Raw genomic sequence first — 22,160 nt, 5'->3', positions numbered from 1 at the left:
TTTCTGCGTTGCCCCCCCCCCCCCCTTCCTGAAATCAATGTATTTCTAAAGCTCTGTGCTATCTAATGCTGCATATTGATTGCTTTGATGGTGGCTGACTAAAGGTATTTGCGTGCCTGCTTAAATGCATGCAAATATAGATATGACTGAATACTGACGGCTTTCTACATACTTTTTCCTGCTGTTGGCAGTTAAATGCTATTTTGCTATTGCAAATGGGGTTGTTGTCTTTTTGTTTGTTTTGGCATCAGCACCATGGCCAGCTCCTTTCACCCCCTCCCTCCTCACACTTTTGTTTTCGCACCCCGATCAGCTCCTTTCTTGTGTCTCTGCTCCAGGCCCTCGCGTCCTATGACCATCTCAGCCACGCCTGGCAGTGATTGATTGTTCATCAGACCTGCTCACCAAGACCGCTACTTAAACCCTGCACCGCCAGCCGTCACTCCTGGCCGCTTTGCTCAACGGCCTGCCACCCGTCCTGTCCCGTTCCGTTGCGTCGCGTTCTTGCTCTGATCCCCGTTGACCTGATCATACGCCTACTTGCTTCCCGCTTGTTTGCCTGCTCTGCTTTGTTCGCAGCCAGATCTGACCACAAGCCTGTAATATTTGTTTAGACCCCGTCATAAGGAACTGGGAATCCACTGCGCGCACACAAACTACAGTATATGTTGAATAGGCCAAATAAGATCCGTCTTTGCTCCAATTGAATAAAGGCGATGGTTTTGGAGTTGTGTCGAAGCAGGGTTTTTTTCCACCGTATGGCCAGACACATTTTTCTCCGTGGGACGACCAACAATTTCCCCGTTCCAGCAACACTCCATTTATGTTGATTGGGGAGCTGTCTTTATTTCAACTGAATAGAGGCGATAATGAGCAGAAATGTTGTGCTTTGTTGACCTGCGTAGTAGATGAGCTGCCTGCTGTTAGGAGGAAATGCTCTGATAGGCTCCCTGCAGAGAAGAGGGAGGAGGGTGGGAAGTTACCAAGCTTCTCATAGACCTGACCATGAAAAGAAGCAAATAGGTTTTATCTTTAGGCTTTATCTTACTGTTTACCTGACCGAGCATGACCAGGAACTACTACGTATCTCCTCGCCCCCAGAATAGCTATAGTGGAATCAAAACGAAAACATGGAGTCTAATTAGAGTTTTGACAAAAACAATTTTGACAATATTGCTGATGACATCTCGTCGAATAACCACAGTTTCTTCTAAAAACATTGACTCGCATATCAAATGGAGTCAATTCCAATGAATGTAGAAGTCCTAAATCTTTCTAAAAGCAACATGATTTCCATTTTCGATTGCGTTCCAGTATAATTGTCTTCCAGGAGAAATGACGCAATACGTGTTTACAATTGCGCTTTGCAAAAATATGCAAAGCACGGGGATCATTATTAATTCAATGACTTGTCAATACACAGACGGTTCCCACTCCACAGCTTGTGGCGCTAATTCGTGACGTCACTACGATATAAACTCTGCTGCCCTTCTCACCGGCCCCATTCAAAACAACAGTCTGCTTGCTTTCTATCACGGTGCCTCGCGAATGCAAGCAGAAGAGTTGCTTCCAGAGTCACAATGGCGCACTTTTAGTTTTTTTTCTTTTCTGTTTGGTTTGGGTTTTTTTTTTTTTTTTTTTCAGCCTAGTGCCTATACTATTTGACTTTTCGTTTCCCTCTCCTTCAGCAGCACCAGCACCAGCAGCCCCTGCCCTGCTCGGCCGGAGCGATGCCCGCCGGCATGTTCAGCATCGACAGTATACTGTCCGGACGACCGAGCTGCAAGGAGCCGCTGCTTCTCCACCGGGGCGGTCCGGTCGTGTTGCCTGGGGGGCTGAGCGACTCTGTTTATTCAGACTACAACGGATTGTACACCGCCGCGTGTGGCCTCCCAGGCCCCGGAGTTCCGTCTGTGAACGGAACCAGAGTCGGATATAACGGCTATTACTACGGACAGCTACAAGTTCAAGGCACCGGAGGACTCCCTTGTTGTGGTGCCGCCGCCGCCGCCGCCGTGCACAGCCTCAGCCCACAGCAATGCCCTTGCATCACGCCAGGTAAATATATATATGTAAATATATTTCTACACGAGCAAATTTCGTGATTCAAATGATACTCGAAAGCCATTTTGTTTGGATTGCTGACTACGTCATATTGTACCGCGGATGCACAGGGACGCAATATCACTCGCGCACGCAACGGACATGTCCAAATGAATTGTTTACAATCACCATGTAGATATTTATTGACGACGTGTGCGTGCGTTTAAAGCACAAGACATCGAGTTATCGAGTTTTTGACCTTTTGCCCGAAATGGCCAGAAACTTTGAATTGAGAAGGTCTGACGCATGCATGGTAAATGTCACCGACTCAGCCTAATAGATTTGCGAAAAAGTGCTTACAACTGCTTAGTGTGAAAATTAAGTGTGTGAGTGTGACGTCTCTATAGTAGTGACTGCGTGTTTTGTTTGCCTCCTTCAATATAAACTATACAAATAGAATACAATATAAATAGAATACAATATAAATATAGATCGAGCAGACTCTCCGCATACAGCGACGTGTGTGTGTGTTTTCCCATTTTGACGCGTGCGTGTCCGTTTACCTCGCAGGCTATGACAGTCCGGGTTCGGTGTTGGTCTCTTCCGTGCCCCATCATATGATGTCCTACGTGAATATGGGCAACTTTTCGCGGAGTGAGCTGCAACTCCTCAACCAGCTGCACTGCCGCAGGAAGCGACGGCACCGAACCATCTTCACCGACGAGCAGCTGGAGGCTCTGGAGGGCCTCTTCCAAGAGACCAAGTACCCCGACGTTGGCACCAGGGAACAACTCGCTCGTAAGGTTCACCTACGGGAGGAGAAGGTCGAGGTCAGAACAATCCCTTTTTTCCCCCCTTCTGTTTGCACGAGTACAGTTATTAGTGCGCGTACATTGTGATTTGCAAAGTTATCTGCGAATGGAAAAGATTTACGCTTATAGCGCTTCAATGTTTGCGTTTATCAAATGTGCTTTTATTGAAAAGAATAACCCACAAAATTGATGGATGAATGGATGGATAAAAACAACAAATTCAATTAATACATACAATGCCGATTGCATAAAACGTTTATTTTACCCAAGCTTAAGTTTTGCGACGTAGTTAGGTTCTAAAGCAGCAGTCTGAAGTGACAATTTTTTTTTAGGCGGGGGGGGGGGGGGGGGGTATATATCTTGAATATCAGAAAGATACAGCAGGGTGAATTATCGAATGTAGAAAATAACACTGGTATATGATAAGGTCGAGTCTAAGTACACATACTGAATGAATCTGTGCAGTTAAGACCCATGCTGACTTGCCTAACCTCACAATGGATCTTGTGTCTACTTAGCCAATTTAAGTCCTTTTTGTTATATATATAAATACAAAGAAAAAATATTAATGTACGAATTGAAACGTATTTTATACTGCTAATAAGTATGTGTGTGTATATATATATATATACATATATATATATATATATATGTATATATATGTATATGTATATATATATATATGTATGTATATATATATGTATATGTATATGTATATGTATATGTGTATATATATATATATATATATATATATGTATATATATATAAAAAAAATATTACATTTGTGGTTTCTTACCGCAGGTTTGGTTCAAAAACAGACGGGCCAAATGGAGGCGGCAAAAAAGGTCGTCATCGGAGGAATCGGAGAATACTCCGAAATGGAACAAAACAAAAAAAACGTCCGCGGAGAAAACTGAGGAGAACAAAAGTGACGTGGACTCGGACTGAGTTAAACGCGTGCACGTTTGCTTGGATCAGTGGTGAATGACTTGTGTTGCACAGGTGTACATATATCCTAGTTGCATTGTCTATTTATATCTAATTTAATTTGAATGTTAAGAGAATCAAGACACTTGAGTTGATGTCACTCACCGTACCACACGCGACACCTTTGTATTCATGTTGTAATATGACGTATACCTGTCAGTTGCCAACGTAGCGAGAATGGAAATGTGGAGTTGTGTTAATGCGCTGCGAACAGCTTTACAATGTGGGTTATGCGGAGTAGAATATTTATTAAAAAAAAAGTCAATTAAAAATAATCCATATACTCACGACTGAACATTAAAACATAAACCACATGGCTGATTTAATAATTATGTACTGTACGTTGCTTGCCAGCCATATATAGGAATATTTTTTCCATTTGAAAACAGGTTAAACCGGAAACATTTTCACCTCAATATATTGATTAAAGATGAAAGTGATTCTCACTCCATGTATACACGGCATTTTATCAGTAAGGTTCAGTGACGGATTTCTACAAGAATTAGAATGATCGCCTAAATTGATCACATTTGGTTGACACGGAGCAAGAGCACTTCGTGGATTCTGTCCTCATTGTGCTTCTTTCCGTGCACATTTTCAACACATCATGAATGTTGGGACGATTAAAGACTACCCCGTAGGTTTGAATGCATATGTGTGTCAATTGTTACTCGCGCTTGCACGTGTCCGTACCCGTGCGGCGCCGGCGGCGGCGGCGGCGGCCTGTTCGCTCAGTTGGAATGTGCGCCAATTTGCCTACAAGCGGGAAGGGGGCAAAAGTATCGATGTTGGAATATAAAATTATGATGTGACAATTAAGGGTTCCCTCCCGACCGGGGACCTAAAAGAAAAGTGTCACTTTAAACCTTTCCTCTATTAGCCTGTGGTGTATAAAAAAGAAATCAACTTATAATTCATCATTATTTAGATACAATAGATTCATTGTCACAGTTTGTACTAAAAGCGAAGTGCGCTGATTAATTATATTTGGCTCCATTTTAAAAAAAGTATTGAAGGAAACGTGAGCAAATCGCAGGTATTATTCATAACAAAACAAAATCTAAAAAAAATAAATGGGTCGATTGTAACATTAGGTAACGCATGCACTGAAATTCGTACAAATAGTTTATATTCGACTAAATACGCAAATAAGAAAATACAATATAAAATCGATTTGAATCGATTATCGCTATAATAGGCGAGACACGAGGGCAAAGCATATTTTAATTGTTAGCGTTTAAAAATTATCCAACTGTTCCAAATTTAAGTGTTAGGAGACTTATTTGTGTGTGTGTGTGTGTGTGTATATATATATATATATGTGTGTGTATATATATATATATATATACATATATATATATACTTTGTGAAGTGTTTTGTTATAGCTGAGTCACATTTATTTCGAGGATGATAACACATTTCACAAAGAATGTCATGATCATGCAACTGTAATGGTTTTTCATTTCATATGCGTATTTCTTTAAGAAAAAAATGCATACGTGTATTTTATTAAACGTGATTTTTTTTCTCCCTGAAACTTGATACAATATCATCATCATCATCATCATCAACAATGTCGCGTGACATCACGGAATATGCCGTAAATTTCCGGTTTCATCTTAAGCAGCGTACCGTTAAATGAAGCACATTTGCCGTAAGAACATGTAAATCCCTTTTTTTCAGTTCAAAATGACTCGCCGAAATATTTCACCGTAAAACCCTTCGTTAAATGTCTTCAATTTAAAATGGAGGATGAACACATTTTCTCTAGTCAATGAATAATTTAACAGAACTTTGATGTCAAGCCTTTTCTCTTTTTTCTTCTCGTTTTCTTTTTTCAAGGTAATTTCGAGCATAGCACAATTAATCGCTGTCTTAATTTGGACGATTTGACTGCAGAGGTAGGGCAGGCCCGCCCGAGACGCGAGGAACGCAGGCCGCGCGACCTACCTCCCTCCCTCCCTCCCTCCCGCCCGCGAATTCGGCAAGCAGTTGAGGGCACTCGGCGCGGTCCGGAGCCGCTGCCTGTTCAATATTTTCACCATGACATGTTCGGATTTCTATGGCTGCCTTAATTCACACTTGTGGCGCATCGAATGGACACGTGGAGAAATCAAAATGGTGAATGGTCGGCTCCCCATTTCAATATGCTATTATATTGGCTCAAAACGAACTACATTTGACGCACTTGTTTGAATAAAATATGATGAAAATAACGGCATCTGATCGTAACAATATGGGAGAATGATTCAATTCTAGTGATGGCCTCGTTTTTCAACGTCTGGTGAAGTCTGTCTGCCATCAGTCTTCGTTGACCATTCAGTCACGGGTAAGAGAGAAAAAAACTATTTAGAGCTCGTAGCATTTAAAATGCACTGTTACTGATAGCATATTTGTTTATTTGATGAATACACATTGTTTATTTACTGAATGCACCGCCAATGTCATGGACTCCATTTTATTTACTGAATCTCCTTAATTATACGATGACTGTGGTTTTCTCCTGTAGGTTAGTTGAACTACCCTACTACTAACTAGTTTGAATTGTTTAGTTTAGTTTTAGTTTATTGTTTAGCACATATTATTATATCAATAACTGTGCAAGGAGGGAGACGAAGCCTAGGGCTTGTAAAGAGCTCCACTCCACTCGTTTCAGTTACCTGCTGATTTTCGAGATTGATTTTCTTGTATTTCACACACAGGAAAGGCAAGCCCTATTTGGCAGAGCACATGACGTGAATTGGCATCGCCTTCAAAACCTCCTGTACTGTACAGTCAAAATCTGAAGCGACTTGGAGTTCAATACGATCTTGCGTCAATGGTCAGCAGATATCCAATTCCAGATCAATTTAAAATTGCATTTGGTCAAGAGAAAAGCCCTGAAAATCTGAAGCTAATGAAGTCACTCCTGCATGCTTGCTCTCTGTTACAGCCAACGAAGGATGCGGACTTCTGTGATCCAACAATGTGTCAGGGGTTATTCTTGATCAGATACTCTGCCTGAAACGATACAGAATAAAATTCAAGAAAATTTCAAGGCAAAATCTCAATCTCACATCATTACCAGGAAGTCTATTGGGTCCTCTGGCCATGCTGAGCCACATGCAATCAAGCCTTGAGACAGTGGGCTTATGACGTACTCTATCAAGTAGGTCTTCATTGGCAGCGATAGAACCTCCAATTGCTGCACTTCCTGTTGTCTCTTCTCCTTTAAAGTGTTAGACTTTCAAACGCACGCAGGCACGCACACATGCACGCACACATGCACGCACACATGCACACACGCACACACACACACACACACACACACACACACACACACACACACACACACACACGTTTGGGACTGGTTGGATGGATGGATACCCAGGGCTTTGTGTCTGTTAGAAACCATGATCGAGCTATTTGTAATTGTATATGCCCAGTTGATAAAAATTGGTGAGTTTCTTTCCCCCCCACCCAGTTCAAATCATCTCAAGCAAACGAGAGGAATTCCAGATTGAATGATAGAAGAAAGCTTCGTACCCACAGCTGCCAATGTGCAGATCTCTGTCTGGCTTCGTCCCTCTCCTTTTGCTCCCTCCTTGCTTTGTCAAGCGTCTCCATCAGCTCAGTTTCCCTATCCTGTACCTTGTGATCTCTCTGCTCGTAGTTTCTGGGTTGACCCACTCTTTCGCAGATTTGATGCAACAGCAATTGATTGTCAGGTGTATTGACACTGGCAATTTCTATAAAGATGAACAAAGAAATTACTAGGAAATTTTGTGGAGGAAAAAAGTCCCGTCTGTGCGGTATGATGTGAAGCATTTGTGGACAGCACGTGAGAGGTCCACTGTGTCGAAAGCAGCGTTCATGCTATGCTACGCTACGCTATGCTATGCTCTACTCTGCTATGGTTTGTACATAAACACTACTTAAAATCTATTTTTATGATGACAACTGAGATGCATATGGAGGATCACCAGTGAAAAAGCCAAGACCTTGTCCAAGGGTGCATGACTTAAAAAGTTTCAGAAAGGCTGTTACCAATTAAAAAAGGCTTGATGTCCAACTCCTCAAAGTAAGTAGCAACACTATCTTCCATGTTTTTCTCTCTGTATTTGGCTAGAATTTGCAGGAACTGCTCTTGCTCATATTTGTGTTCCTGGACCAACTTCTCAGAGAGGTTAATCACTCGATCTTTCAAAAAGGAATCTGATGCATCGAGGCACAAAACAAACTCTGCAAGAGACACACAGAGCAAAGGCAAAGAAAAGGCAGCTGTGTCAATCAAGCAGAGTCCATCCAAAACATGGGCGTGAGTAAGTCCACCGCCGCTCTGTCCCAAAATTTTGACTTTTCTTTCAGGGGAGGATTGTAGTACTGACATTATTTTTAATACAGTCCAATCATATAGGTGCCAGTATTGTGCTCGTTCCCTTTAATGACATGTTACCCTATTTTTCCACTTGAATAACTACTTGTTGGCGGTCGAACCTGGCATTATCTTCTTGTTGTATAAGGAAGTCAAAGATGCTCTCTCGTCTGATTCATGCTCATCAACTAAAAAAAAAGAAACGCAGACACATGTTTTATGGATTGTGTGCATGTATGATTGTGAGCGTGCATGCTATGGGCATCTTACTGTATATGTGATTATGATCTTGGATTTAGTTACCGTGGAAAAGCTCTTTGGCTTGCTCATACGTCTTTGGAAATCCATCCAGTACAAAGCCCTGGTTTTTGCAGGCATTGGACATAAGTTTATCGATCATCACCTTCACCAACAGCTGGTCATCTGAAACACCTAAATGGCAACGATCTATGTTACAAAACATCAAATTTGAAGCATATGATTTTCAAAATCCAAGTTGGAATAAATGAGTACGAATCAAACACACTTGAGGCAAAGCTTGAGTCTCGGCATAAGCGCTTGGGAATGCACCAAATGTTCAGCTCCCTTGGCTACCTTTAGCCAATCAGGTTAGTCAGTCGCAGTCGAATATCCAATTCGACTCCCAGGGAAGACCATTATCTCTTCAAACATCTTCTTGTTCCATCTTTATTTGTGGCTTGTTCAGTGCGGTGATTGTGGTGCATTCAAGTTTACGCCCCCGCCCGTCGTACCTCGGTTCTGTTCCATGTTCTCCTTGAAAATGTTCAGCAGCTCCTGGGCTTCTGTTGCTGATGTTGATTCCTCATTGTCTAGGTCGGAAGGAGTATTCCTAATCATAAATTCCTGGATCAGGACAGGACTACATTTCAACATGTGATATTGCCATCTAAGTAATATGTCACTTTTCCCTGCATGAATGGGCAAAAAAATTAAAATACAAAATGCAGTTCTAACCAAGTGTGAGACAGTCTCTGAGATTGTCTCCTTCAGCCTGATGTGGTGGAGTTTGTAGTGGTCACATATTTGTTGAGACACTCGGCTTTTCCCCACTGCAGGAGGACCCAGAACACACATACGAATGGGCTAGACCAGGGGTGCACGAGAGATTGAAACATTTCAAGTCATTGGCAAAAATAGTGTGACAATGAAATGTACAATGGTCTGGAAGTTTAGATTTGGCATGCACCTAATGGGCTGAAAAATATGCTCCAGAGCTGCCAAGTGTTACAGCTGTAGTACATGGATGCAGCAGGAGTTGAATGTTGACAGTAGTAACAGTATGTATGTGCGTGCAACTGTTGTTCTTTGTCTATTCAGTACATACCAGCAGTCCCCTGCTCTGGCGGTACTCTTCCACCACCAGTTCGATGTTCTCCACAAGACCAAACTCACACAACCAGTGGACAGAGAACAGTTCCTTGAGATGGACACCTTCCATGCAAAGGTTGACGCGCAATAAATCAATATCCGTGATCTTTTAAGAATAAGACAGAGAAGAAACTGTGAAAGGAGAATTTGGATTTCTTGAAATGCGCACGCTATATTAAAAATGGTCAGCTTTCTATTGGCCTTTGAAGTGAACGACATACTGCAACCTACACCGAAGTCCTGTTTTAGGAAGGCCTCTTCCAACGGCTTCCTCTGAATCTTCCCCGATCCGAGCGCACAGGCAATGGACTGGTGAAAAACAAAACAAAACAAAATGAAATGTCATTTAGCATCCGTGCCCTTCCGAAGCATGTGCACGACGGTGAAGCGTGCGCACGACGGCGAAACGTGTGCACGACGGCAAAGAAAAAAAAAAAACCACAACCCCGAGATTCCTCAGTTCCTAGTCACACGCAAGCGGTAGGAAATGGACTCGTCATGCATGCTATTGTTTCAAGTTCGGTGAAAGCGTTGTTTGTTTGAGCTACGAGTTGTGTTTATCTGAACTTTGAGCGGCTCAATCAGTTTGAAGTATTCACAAAGGCAAAGTGGATGTTTATGTTTGGCATATGCTTCTGTTTCAGTTAGGTTGTGACCCCCCCCCAAAAAAATCTTGAATCTTATTTACTTCGTTAGTTGTGCTTCATATTTTCCTGGTATGCAATTACTGAACTTAGTTCAATAACTGAAAATAATGCAATGTTTTCTTTGTTTAAGGTCATCAACTAGGCACTAGGCTGCGAAAAGAAAAAGAGGAAGATCTGAGTTGTTCTAAGGACCGTGGCCCTTTTTTTAAGTTGGGGCAAAGAAGTGGGGAAAACCAGGTTGAAGGTGCCGCACCGCACCGCATCGCAGAGAGACCACAGCGCAGCGCACCGCGTTGCAACGCTCCCTACCCCCAACTGCTTCAAAATGGCCTGACTTGTAATAGTCCCTGAAGTGACAAAGTAAGTGCATTGCATGCTGTACTCGGAGCCAGTCAATCTGTGCGAGAGCAAGAGCGACAATGTTCGTTGATGTGTTGGAAAATATGTGGTTGCCATTTTGACAGTATGAGCATTGTTCCTGACATTGACAATACGTAACAAACATACCTGGACAATGTCCTCCATGGTGTTGTTGGAATAGTCCACAGCGACCAAGTAAAAAGGCTTTGGCTGGATCTCAATTATTTTTTTAATAACACTATCATAAGAAGAAATGAAAAGGACAGTTAAAAGCATTGTACTAGAGCTGTGCCAAACCTGAGATTTTGGTATTGGTGATAGCAAGTACGTTGAGGTTAAAAAAAGGTGATCATTTTTTTGAAATTGCGTGTTTTGTGAGAATGAAACGTTCTTGTTTAGTTTACAAGGCTTGCCTCTGATATGGAGCATGAACAATTGAGCTGTTTCAGGCAACCAGAAGAGCCCACCCACTGTGATTGATTACGGCAGTCAAGTATCCAATGTATGGTGAAGGGAATAATTGGACACCTCTATTCATTAATAGATATGATTATTTACAGAAAACACTGAATAGAGTATTGCTGTTGTGGCCAACCTTGCAAGGTCACTGACGTGAATGGTGGGAACAACGTTGTTGCCCTCTCCAAAGACTGCTATTTCATTTTCTTGTCCCAGCCATGACATCTATAAATCCAGAAAAAAATGGTTGGGATTAAAAAGTTTGAAGCCATCACAAACAGTCATTCAGAATTTTGCTTCATATGGAATTGCACCAAAGTCGTTTGGAGCAGGGAGTAATTCAGTGAAGAAGCGCCGCTGCTGACAACGCCCAGAAAATGGAGAATGTGCGCTCCAAGTGTGTGTAAATAAGAGACGGACGGGTGTAACAAGCAAAGAAAAGAGTGTGAAGTCAAACAAAGGGCTGCAGCGCAGTAACAGTGTCACCGCGTGGTGTTCCTCTTTCCACGCGTGTCCATCGCTATCCCGTATGCGTAACGTAATATGGGGGGAGGAAGAGGACGTGAGATGCCTCAAGGCTACATAAGTGATGACGTATATTTATTTAGCAAGGAAGGCAACCACGTTGTGTGCCAGAATAAGCAGAATATGTCGTGAGCACTCACCTTGAAAAATAGATGGAAGACCTGCTCTCCCATTCCATACTGAAGTCCTGACACCACAACATATGTGGAAAACAATGCTCTGTCCTAGAAGCAGTAACAAACAGATTTTTGCTTAAAGTGCCAAATGTAACCAAACAGCTCAGATACAAAAAATGAAATGAAAAGTTGTGAGCAATAATGAATGTGTGCGTATGCAAAGGTCCTCCGATGGATATAAAAAGTCTCCTAGCTCAATGCTATCAAAAGCTATGAACCAAGATGAAACCCTTTCGAAGAGGGGGCCCCGACTCTGTCTATTGTTTCTCCATTCATCGTTCATCTACTTATTTATTATTGGTCCATTTGTTATTCATTAATATTAAGCTATGGTGTCTATCTGTTTATCTATCCTTGTGATTCTGTATCTAACTGCTGGCTCCTGAATTTCCCCCCCAGGCGGGGATTAAAATAGTATCTTATCTATCTACAATTGTGTCCGTAGAACTTTAATGCAGAGTCGCTATGAAACATACCATCTTGCCCATTTTGCCAACCAATTTCTCCAGCTCCAGGTGCTTTTTAAAGTTTGGATGGGGTATTCTTCTTCTAAAATCATCATCAGTAAAAGGGAGCTCCAGCTCATCCTTTGAGAGAATAATATTAAAAAAAAAGGAGGTTACTATGTGCAATGATGAAGGCAACATATAGAGCACACAGGGATGGGCAAACACATTGACATTTGCATCATCTTCCAGTGCTTGTCTGAATTTCCTCTGGCTTCTTTGCTTTCCTCCCATGAAAAAAACAATGTTATATTATGTACTGGAGAAAAAAGAAGACGCAACTAAAGACCTCTCTGTAGCACCTTTACATCTCGGTTCCTCAAATCTGCGTGGACAGCTGACACAATAAATCCTTCCAAAATACTTACAGAACTGATTGGCTCACTGCATGCCCAAGTCATTACTGTAGAGATGAGGATAAACATTTTTGGTCGTTTAAAATGTCTTTTATTATCATGGAGGGCTGCAAATATACAACACAAAATGGAAAACACTTCTTGTTATGATGATGATGATGATGATGATGATTATTATTATTGCTATGACTATATCGCCTACCTGTAACTGCCCAGCGGGCTTCATCTACCTGCTCAGGATGCCCAGTAATGTTGTAGATGATGACGTCACATTCCATCAGCTTTTGTAGAACATTTGCCCTCCTCAGTTGCTAGTCACAATAGATACGTGGTTGATCTTTAAGTCACTTATTCAGTTTGTGACATTATTTGTCATGTTGAGCTTTTGTTAATACTCACAACATATGCCTCCAACACAAATGGTCTGACCTCCTCTGAAACAAACGAACTCGTTCCAACCACTTCATAACTTTGTGGCACCGAGTCGCATGATTTCAATGTCCGACCCTCTTTCTTAGCTGAGCCATCACCTTCAATCGTATGTTTGGAAAGACACTGTCAACAAGAAACACCTTTTATTATATCCATTTCACGTGGACCTTTTAATTCTTCATGTCTATAGATTTTACCTTTGCAATACATTTAGATGTGAATGAGTCAATGTCGTTGATAAAAACTCTTATCTGTGTATGTATGTCCATCTTGCCGTCCGTCCGCCAGAACCTACGGCAAGCTTCCGGGTTTGTGTTATTATCCGTTGCCACGGGTGACGTAAACACTCGCTGTCAAGACACGCTCTGTCAACCCAGTACCATCCTAAGCGCACATGCGCAGAATGTCGCCATCTTGTGTCACTAACACTACAGCAACTACACTAAAGCAAAATGCCTTTATAATGGTGCGCGTCCGTGTATGTTTACTTAGCTACTTGGCTCAGCCATTCCCAACATTGTACTGTTTGTATAAATTACCCAAACTTTTCCTGCAGGCAGCTTTGTTATCTACATACACAGTTACTCTCACACGCACGCACTTTTTTTTTTTTTTTAACTTTGACTACTAACCTTAAAACAATTCGACTTCCATTGGTTTTGTCTTTTGATGTTGGGGTTCAAATAGATTTTCGTAAAGACTTATAATTGTCAATAGTTATATTGTTTCACGCAGAAGTCTTAGGAACTATTTTACTGTGCGGACCGACACAATTAAGTCAGCGCGGTTTTATGTTGTATGCGCGTAGGTTTGAAACGTGTTGTGCTTGTTCGACCACTGTTTATTAAAAAGGAATCAGCTGTGCTTGTACTTCCCGACCGATCTATACTCCAGTCCGGTAGATGGCAGTAATGCAAGAAATCTGCTTTACAGAAGAACGAGAACAATAATAAGAAAATAAAAAAGTTGGTTAAGTAGCCACACCGTGGTCGTCGTCACGTGAAGGGTATGTCCTATTTAAAAATGCTCATGTTCTTCCGTCCAATTGAGATTTATTGGCAAAGGTAATCCATAGTTTCCGAGCGCCGTGCAACCTCGCCGTCACTTATGACTTGCCAAGAAGCTAACAGCAAGTATGAGCATGCTTCTAAAGATAGAAAGTAGGGGCAATAAAGTACGCCTCCCCTTGCTCTCCCTTTACATTGCATGGGGTTCTCCTTGCCTCCACAAACTGATGACTAATGTTAATCGTATTGCCACGCAATATGCTGTAGGGAGACTTCCCACGGACCCCTGGATACGGCGGTGGATGGCGTTCTAATATTGTTTTGTTGCGGTGTTACTCAACTGGTTTCCAGATGAATTGGCCTCTCTTATAACTGTGGCAATTGGGGCAATGTTTATCCAGTCGTCATATTTCAATTGATTGATTAAGGGTGGCCGCATTGAGATGCAGCATCTCGTTTTCAAGGGGAACCCTAGACATTCTTATTCTTCCTTTCAGAATTTGACAAATTTGTCACACAAATACATCGAAATTGTCCAGTTGTGTTCAACTTGTGAATACATTTGTGAAACGCAACGCCCTCTTCTGATTGGTGGCAGAAACGACAATTATCCAAGTACCTATATCGTTCCTATTCTTTAATCTTTTATGATCAAGCCACCCGTTTTCTGAACCGCTTTTTCCTCATGAGGTTCATGGGCCTGCTGTAGACTCGAACAATTCTGTGTAGCAATTTGCAAACATCCAAGAGACGGATGGAAATTTTGGAGCTCGGTGCCTTTGTTATTGAGAAGTGCACCTTGAGCAATATGCCCCATATTTTTGTTGTCGGCTAATATTAGTAATACACAATACTGACAATAACACCCCCCACCTCCGCCCCCCCTGCACCTTCTTCATTTCCAACCCCACTACCCTATGCTCCCTTACCCTCAGTGCTGCAGTCCATCCAACGCCATGGGAAAGAAAAGTCGAGTGAAGATTCAGAAGTCTGGATCAGGAGCTAGTGCTTTGCCTTCTCCCAAAGAGATGATGAATCTGATTGTTGAACTTCTTCAAAGTAGGTCACGGGCGTGCTGAAACGCTGCCTACTAATTTTGAACACCGTTCAGCGTGGATACCCAAAAGACTATGCTACGCAGTGTCCATGTTTGAATAGTGTAGTGGTTTGTTTGTTTGTTTGTTTTCTTCAGATTGTTTGTTTGTTTGTTTGTTTGTTTGTTTTCTTCAGAGTGCAGCAGTGAATCCCCATCTGCCAGTGAAGAGTGGGAGGAATATATCCAAATCAAAAGCTTGGTTGAGAAGATCCGCAAGAAACAGAAGGGTAATCTGACTTCTGTGCATGTGATGGGGATGTAGTGTCATCTGTGATGTAGCCACATCATGGCAACAATGACAACGAGTCGTGCGTTGAATCGCTGCGAGGCTCATGGGCAAAATGAAGTATATGGTGGTGGTAAATCCTGTTGCTGTCACAATCCAATCAAATGTCTGTGTTTCGCTCGCTCTCTCTGTGTCTGTTAGTGGCTCGGTCCTCTACCGTCTAATTAATTAGGATGTAGTAAAGCCTTTTCATACGGACGGGGCTATGGGGAAACCATTTCAGAGCATCCTATTTCTAATTTTACATTTTCATATAAGTATTGGAAATGTAAGTCAAATTTCAAAGTGTCCTATTCCTGGTACGTGGGTCGTATTTGAAGGTTGCAGACACAGGCATTTCCAACATCCGGTGTCCTATTTCAGGTATGTCAGTCGTATTTGAGGGTTGCAGACACAGGCATTTCCAAGATCTGGTGTCCTGGGCAAAAGCCAACGGGTCGTCCTGTGATGGTCTCCAAATTGGCAACTTTGGAAAAGAAGGCTATGGTCTTCAAGCCAAGAAAGACATCAAGGTGAAAATGAGTGTGGTGTTGATGATACTGTACTTTGCTTGACTTTGTCTGCGGCTTGTGTTCTCTGTACAGGCAGAGGAACTCTTCTTATGCATTCCTAGGAAGATGATGATGACCTTGGAATCAGCACAAACTTCCATCCTGGGTAAGGATTTTCCAGCTTCATGGAAGCCAACCAAATGTTAGCATGACATCACCCAGAGCATTTGGTTTCTTCCTGTGCTTACTGCTGATGGGTGCCACATTGTCAAAGTAGTATCCAAATGGATTGAATTGTCTTAGGACCTCTGCTACGCCAGGACCGAATTCTGAAGGCAATGGGCAACGTTTCACTCGCCCTCCACCTGCTTTGCGAGCGCGCCAATCCTACATCTAGGTGGCTGCCGTATATTCGCAGTCTTCCCCAGGATTACAGTACCCCGCTGTATTACCAGCCAGAAGAAGTTCAGCTGCTTCTGGGCACACAAGCTATTCAGGATGTCTTCAGCCAATTCAAGAACACAGCACGCCAGTATGCCTACTTCTACAAACTTTTACAGGTAGGGAAACGTTGAGGATAACGCTGAAAACATGCAGTGAACAGAGAACAACACTCACATGGGCAAAGTGTCAAGTTAGTCTGCTAAATGAGTCTTTTTCCAATTGGACTATTTTGAGCTGCCAAAAGACATGTACGAGACTAAAACGACGCAATAGTTCAATGTTCATTTGTTTGTGTCAAACGTAGATATACGTACATACAGTGCCTTGCGAAAGTATTCGGCCACCTTGAACCTTTCAACATTTCGCCACATTTCAGGCTTCAAACATAAAGATATACAATTTTATTTTTTGGTCAAGAATCAACAACAAGTAGGACACAATCGTGAAGTGGAACAACACTTATTGGATAATTTAAACTACAAATAATAAATAAATACTAAAACAAATAAAAAACTGAAAAGTGGGGCGTGCAATATTATTCGGCCCCTTTACTTTCAGTGCAGCAAACTCACTCCAGAACTTCAGTGAGGATCTTTGAATGATCCAATGTTGTCCTAAATGACTGATGATGATAAACAGAATGCCCCTGTGTGTAATCAAGTCTCTGTATAAATGCACCTGCTCTTTGACAGTCTCAGGGTTCTGTTTAAAGCGCAGAGAGAACCATCAAGACAAAGGAACACACCAGGCAGGTCCGAGACACTGTTGTGGAGAAGTTTAAAGCCGGATTTGGATACAAAAAGATTCCCCAAACTTTTAACACCTCAAGGAGCACTGTGCAAGCAGTTATATTGAAATGGAAGGAGTATCAGATCACTGCAAATCTACCAAGACCCGGCCGTCCCTCCAAACCTTCATCTCAAACCAGGAGAAGACTGATCAGAGATGCAGCCAAGAGGCCCATGATCACTCTGGATGAACTGCAGATAACTACAGCTGAGGTGGGAGAGTCTGTCCATAGGACAACAATCAGTCGTGCACTGCACAAATCTGGCCTTTACGGAAGAGTGGCAAGAAGAAAGCCATTTCTCAAAGATATCCATAAAAAGTCTCGTTTAAAGTTTGCCACAAGCCGCCTGGGAGACCCACCAAACATGTGGAAGAAGGTGCTCTGGTCAGATGAATCCAAAATCGAACTTTTTGGCCACAATGCAAAACGATATGTTTGGCGTAAAAGCAACACAGCTCATCGCCCTGAACACACCATCCCCACTGTCAAACATGGTGGTGGCAGCATCATGGTTTGGGCCTGCTTTTCTTCAGCAGGGACAGGGAAGATGGCTAAAATTGATGGGAAGATGGATGGAGCCAAATACAGGACTATTCTGGAAGAAAACCTGTTTTCAGTTTCAGTTCATTTAAAGGAAAGGTCGACATGTAACATCAAAGTATATAGAACCCTTTGCCATCATTTTCAGACTCATCCTGCTGCCGCTGTTCTCCCCTTGAAGGACAGCTTCACATTTGATGATTACAGGTCAGTGTGCGAGCAATAAAGTTAAGAAATGATCATACGCTGGCTTATTTTTTTGAGGGGGTGGGGGGGCTGCTGCTGCTTGATCATTAGTTCAGCTTTGGGATAGCAATCTTTTGAACATGGTAAGTAATCAAGGTATGTTATCACTCAAATCCTCCTTTTGTCATTTCTTTCTCAGGTGGGCTGTGTCTTCCGTCATGACCCGTCAGAATCAGATCCCTACTGAGGATGGCAGCCAAATCACACAAGCGCTCATTCCTCTTTGGGACATGTGTAACCACACAAATGGTCTGGTAGGATTATAATTTCCTGATTTAACACTAGAATCACTAGGCAGGATTTCTTTTTCCTCTTTTTTTTGACAATGCCTTCAACGTCCTGCACTGACTCCCATATTTGTATCTAACAACTCTTCTGGCTACAATGAACCGTTTTATTTTTAACTCCAGCATTTACCCAGCGAATTGAGTGTGTGTCAAAGTCTGCTTTATTGTCAACGTCTTCACATGCCGAGACACACACAGAGATCGAAATTACGTTTTCTCTATCCCACGGTGACAAGACATATTACACGATAGACATACAAGTAAACGACGCAATATAAAAAACAAGAAGGCACAAATACTAAGAGTAATAATAAATAAACAGATAACACAACAAATAAGAGCCAGTGTGCATACAGACAGTAAAAAGTACAAGACGCTACGCAGAACGGGGAAGCGAGTTCAGGATCCTAACAGCCTGGAGTGGGGGGGGGTAAACTGTAGGTTTTTTTTTTTTTCTTTCAAGAAGCTTTCTTTGAATATTTCTAGGGGGCGGTTGTGAACCAATTCTTTGTTGAGTCTACTGAGTGTTTGGTCCCTCACTGACTCATTTTCAGTTTTACGATGGCACATATCTTTCAGTGACCTTATTAATCCTGCTACTGATACCGTTCCCTCGGCAGACAAGAACAAAGTCGCGAGAGCAGACTGCTAGAACATGTCAAATGTCTTGAAGGGTCTGCAATTCTTCAGGGAATGCGGGCTGCTCGTTCCCTACTTGTAAACAGCTTGATGTTGGTTTGCATGCAGTTTTGACTCTCTTGATGTTTCTAATGATTTGCAGATCACCACTGGCTACAATTTGGAGGATGACCGTTGCGAATGTGTGGCACTGACAAATTACAAGGAGAACGAGCAGGTGAAGAGGGATGAACATGGAGTCATGGAGTCACTGTCGAATGTATTGAAGTCTTTTGCATGGAATCCAGTATCCTCATCCTAATATACTCAGTGTTTGCTATGATGTTTAATGGACTGACGTACAGGCGAGGCACATCATCATGATTAGTTTCACAGGTCTACTATTTGATTGAATTAGGAATGCATGTCAATGTCTTCCCCCTTTTCCCCTTTCCCTTCTTGCAAAAGAGGTTTATGATGTCGACAAGACTTGGGCGCCCTTATTGATTGATTTATTTTCGGTTCGTTTGTTTACAGCGACCCCTCGTTTATTGCTGATAACTGGTTCAAAGGTTCCTACCCCCCGCAATAGGTGAAAATGTGCATTGCGTAGTCAATATTTGTATGATAGTATTTTTAAACATTTGATGGAATTGTTAAACACTTGCTTGTGGTTTTCAACTCTTTTTAAGCATTTTCAAGTGGAAATGAAAGTGAACTCTTAACCACGTCCGACACGCCCTTCACTATAACTCAATCTTTGGTGCACATTTAAGCTCAACCAATCAGTGGACTTAGTAGAGGATGGAAAAAGTCGTTTGTCACGCTGAAATCTAAACTCTGATTGGTTCAAAGAACGAACGTTCTCAACGTGTGTGTGTGTGTGTGTGGGCGTGTCTTTGCAGATTTACATTTTTTATGGCACCAGATCCAATACAGACTTTTTCGTCCATAACGGCTTCTTCTTCCAAGACAACGTCCATGATCGGGTGAAGATCAAGCTGGGCATCAGCAAAAGTGAGAGACTCTACGCCATGAAAGCAGAGGTGCTGGCACGTGCTGGCCTTCCAGTGTATGTACAACGCTTTTTTTCTTTTGCTTTATTTTTCAATTGTTGTTGTCTAACCGGCACATCTTGCCGCCGCAGTCATTTGGGGTGCACGAGTCGCTTTAACATTATTGGGGCTGGAATGTAGATCGGTGGAGGATTCTTTCCTAAATTCGACCGCTCAATTAGTTACTTTTTTAGTCAAAGTAAGTGAATGACTACTTTTGTAATATATTCATGACATTGCAACGAAATAACGGAACATTTTTGAGTCAGTCCCCTTAGAACAGCCATTTATGTTTTGAATATCACCGAGCAAGAATAATAGAGTCATACTTTTTAGAACCCGACTGGCGACACTTTGACTGATTTGATGGTTGACCTGTGGCTGTTTTGGTGTAGCTGAGCCAAAAGATGATAGGAAATACATTTGGAAACTTTTCCACCTATCCTACAGTGTGCTCGGGTTCCCTTCGGGGTACCCCACGTTAAGTTCCACATCCTGTGTCACACGGGATGAAATGTGGTTTCCTTTCTGATTTCTAGGTCTTGTGTCTTTGCTCTGCACGCCAGTGGGTCCCCAGTTTCAGCACAGCTGCTGGCTTTTTTGAGAGTCTTCTGCATGACAGAGGGTAACACCTACAGCATACAGTAACATGGGAAATTTCTCCAGGGTCTGGTTTAAACAGTACTTTATGAACTTCATCATGATCAACTCATCTGTTTTTGTCTTCAATTTGACAAAGAGTTGTTTTTCTGTCAAGTCATGTGCAGTGAATAGATAATGATCTCAAAATGGACATGTGCGATAAGATCAAATGTGTTGCTGCATCCTTTTTTTTCTTCTTCTTCTATAGTGTTTTTACACTTGGGCTTCTGGGTTTGTTTTATTACAGAAGAACTGAAAGACTACCTTGTGGGGGACTCGGTCAATAAGATCTTAAACCTGAGTAATCATGAATTTCCAGTTAGCTGGGGGAATGAAATCAAATTGTGGACGTTCCTGGAGACCAGACTTACTCTGCTGCTCGGGAACTATAAATCTACGTCTGAGGTTAGTATATTGTTGTGAAATGAAATACTAGTACATTTTGTTCTCATCAGGATGTCCTTGAACATTCTTCCTCATTATGTACGTCAGGAGGACAGTGTCATGCTACAGCAACCCGATCTATCGGCTCACGCTCGTGCGGCCATCCAACTCCGACTGGCTGAAAAGCAGATCCTGCTGAAATCGCTGGCCAATGGACAAGCCAAACTTATGCATTTTGAAAAAAAACTGGCAGAAGGCATGCCTTTGCCTTGCTGCGACAATGCTGGCATGGCTTCCTGTGAGAATACTAATTGCATATCTTCCAATCAAGGTGTTGATATTTGGGCAGGGCAAGGAGTTTGAGCTGCACAAGTACTGTAACTCTCAATGAAGGCTAATCGATGCCCAGGGCAAGAATAGAGAATTTGAATAGCAATAATGAGGATCCAGTTCACAATTTGTGACCCACTGGAGTGAACAATACATTTCGAAAATATGAAATAAAACAATATGTGGCGTGTCAATGCAATTTTCATTGAAAACGCCAAACATGGATCGAACAATAGTTACAGGGAACAGATTAGGTTTCTGGTTAATGTGTCGACATTTATAAACATGACATTTGGCCAGCAGTGTCTTTACAAATGGATATTTGTTCACATTTGTTGTATGGGAATATTTTTGATTATCCTATTTTTGTTGTTAGAAAAGATAATTGTGACGACGACGGATGGCTTCGTAGCAGACGCTCACATTGCTCCACTCTCGATGACAGCAATGCATTTGACACTTCTAGACCAATTGGGATGTCTTGGGGTGGCAGAAGAAGAGAGGCAAACCGGAGGCTGGGGGCGGGGTCCAGTCCAGAGAAACTAGGCCTGATCCGAGGGCTGGTTGTGGAAGGCATCCTGCTCTCAACGCTTCATCTTTTAATTGTCTATATTGTTTGTACTGTGTCCTCTCTGCATCCATTGCAGACTGGTCATCCTGGAAGAGGAATCCTCCCATCCGTGGTCTCTTCTCAAGGTTTCTCATTTCCCCTAGTAGGAATTTTGAGTTATTGCTTGCCCTCCTGGGAGTTTAAGATCAGGAGATGTTTGAGAATAATTGTCAATTTTTGCACATGTTGTCCTGAATGTTGTTAGCGACCTGAATGTTGTACAGAGAACGAAATGTACCAGAGTCAAATTTCTTGTTCGGCATGCTCAAACTTGGCAAATAAAAATTG

General features: G+C 42.2%; 3 protein-coding genes across 9 annotated transcripts; 2 read left to right on the top strand and 1 right to left on the bottom strand.

Annotated features, from left to right (window-relative positions):
- The first annotated feature begins 1,421 nt into the window (after positions 1-1,421).
- gsc (goosecoid) lies at positions 1,422-5,276 on the top strand. Its single transcript, XM_061301552.1, has 3 exons — positions 1,422-2,058; positions 2,614-2,873; positions 3,657-5,276. The coding sequence occupies exons 1-3, from the start codon at positions 1,731-1,733 to the stop codon at positions 3,801-3,803; spliced, it is 735 nt and encodes a 244-aa protein (XP_061157536.1). The 5' UTR covers positions 1,422-1,730; the 3' UTR covers positions 3,804-5,276.
- Positions 5,277-6,206: 930 nt separating this feature from the next.
- ak7b (adenylate kinase 7b) lies at positions 6,207-13,392 on the bottom strand. 4 transcript variants are annotated; one of them, XM_061300639.1, is made up of 18 exons: positions 13,244-13,392; positions 13,014-13,169; positions 12,817-12,925; positions 12,627-12,721; positions 12,229-12,339; positions 11,717-11,800; positions 11,188-11,276; positions 10,740-10,830; positions 9,817-9,894; positions 9,542-9,691; positions 9,172-9,300; positions 8,949-9,060; positions 8,500-8,628; positions 8,319-8,384; positions 7,869-8,063; positions 7,368-7,570; positions 6,907-7,065; positions 6,207-6,842 (listed from the first exon to the last, which is right to left on the bottom strand). In XM_061300639.1, exons 1-18 carry the CDS (start codon positions 13,313-13,315, stop codon positions 6,813-6,815), a joined length of 2,058 nt encoding a protein of 685 aa, XP_061156623.1. In that variant the 5' UTR covers positions 13,316-13,392; the 3' UTR covers positions 6,207-6,812. The 4 variants fall into 4 exon arrangements, with proteins under 4 accessions (XP_061156623.1, XP_061156624.1, XP_061156625.1 ...); XM_061300640.1 differs by having other exon boundaries at positions 6,907-7,050; XM_061300641.1 differs by having other exon boundaries at positions 12,627-12,661.
- Positions 13,393-13,892: 500 nt separating this feature from the next.
- setd3 (SET domain containing 3, actin histidine methyltransferase) lies at positions 13,893-21,456 on the top strand. Of its 4 annotated transcripts, none has more exons than XM_061300646.1 (13): positions 13,893-14,052; positions 14,989-15,112; positions 15,284-15,376; positions 15,799-15,947; positions 16,020-16,092; positions 16,230-16,486; positions 17,849-17,907; positions 18,086-18,200; positions 19,015-19,089; positions 19,757-19,923; positions 20,446-20,531; positions 20,796-20,953; positions 21,041-21,456. In XM_061300646.1, the coding sequence occupies exons 2-13, from the start codon at positions 15,010-15,012 to the stop codon at positions 21,293-21,295; spliced, it is 1,590 nt and encodes a 529-aa protein (XP_061156630.1). In that variant the 5' UTR covers positions 13,893-14,052; positions 14,989-15,009; the 3' UTR covers positions 21,296-21,456. The 4 variants fall into 4 exon arrangements, with proteins under 4 accessions (XP_061156630.1, XP_061156627.1, XP_061156628.1 ...); XM_061300643.1 differs by having other exon boundaries at positions 19,015-19,131; XM_061300644.1 differs by having other exon boundaries at positions 14,003-14,110; positions 19,015-19,131.
- The last annotated feature ends 704 nt before the right edge of the window (positions 21,457-22,160 follow it).

Source organism: Syngnathus typhle, linkage group LG16, assembly GCF_033458585.1.
Source record: "Syngnathus typhle isolate RoL2023-S1 ecotype Sweden linkage group LG16, RoL_Styp_1.0, whole genome shotgun sequence".
Lineage (NCBI taxonomy): Eukaryota > Metazoa > Chordata > Actinopteri > Syngnathiformes > Syngnathidae > Syngnathus > Syngnathus typhle.
This window is presented reverse-complemented; position numbering and strand designations above follow the sequence as displayed.

Bases quoted from the DNA above. Each gene is read 5' to 3' on its own strand.
- gsc (XM_061301552.1), top strand. From the start codon at position 1,731: ATGCCCGCCGGCATGTTCAGCATCGACAGTATACTGTCCGGACGACCG. The intron at 2,059-2,613 runs GTAAATATATAT...TTTACCTCGCAG, and splicing joins ATGCCCTTGCATCACGCCAG to GCTATGACAGTCCGGGTTCG. The intron at 2,874-3,656 runs GTCAGAACAATC...TTCTTACCGCAG, and splicing joins TACGGGAGGAGAAGGTCGAG to GTTTGGTTCAAAAACAGACG.
- setd3 (XM_061300643.1), top strand. From the start codon at position 15,010: ATGGGAAAGAAAAGTCGAGTGAAGATTCAGAAGTCTGGATCAGGAGCT. The intron at 15,377-15,798 runs GTAATCTGACTT...GTCCTATTTCAG, and splicing joins GATCCGCAAGAAACAGAAGG to GTATGTCAGTCGTATTTGAG. The intron at 17,908-18,085 runs GTCAGTGTGCGA...TTTCTTTCTCAG, and splicing joins TTCACATTTGATGATTACAG to GTGGGCTGTGTCTTCCGTCA.
- ak7b (XM_061300639.1), bottom strand. From the start codon at position 13,315: ATGGACATACATACACAGATAAGAGTTTTTATCAACGACATTGACTCA. The intron at 13,170-13,243 runs GTAAAATCTATA...TCTTGTTGACAG, and splicing joins CATCTAAATGTATTGCAAAG to TGTCTTTCCAAACATACGAT. The intron at 11,801-12,228 runs GTATGTTTCATA...TACTGCTTCTAG, and splicing joins TTGGCAAAATGGGCAAGATG to GACAGAGCATTGTTTTCCAC.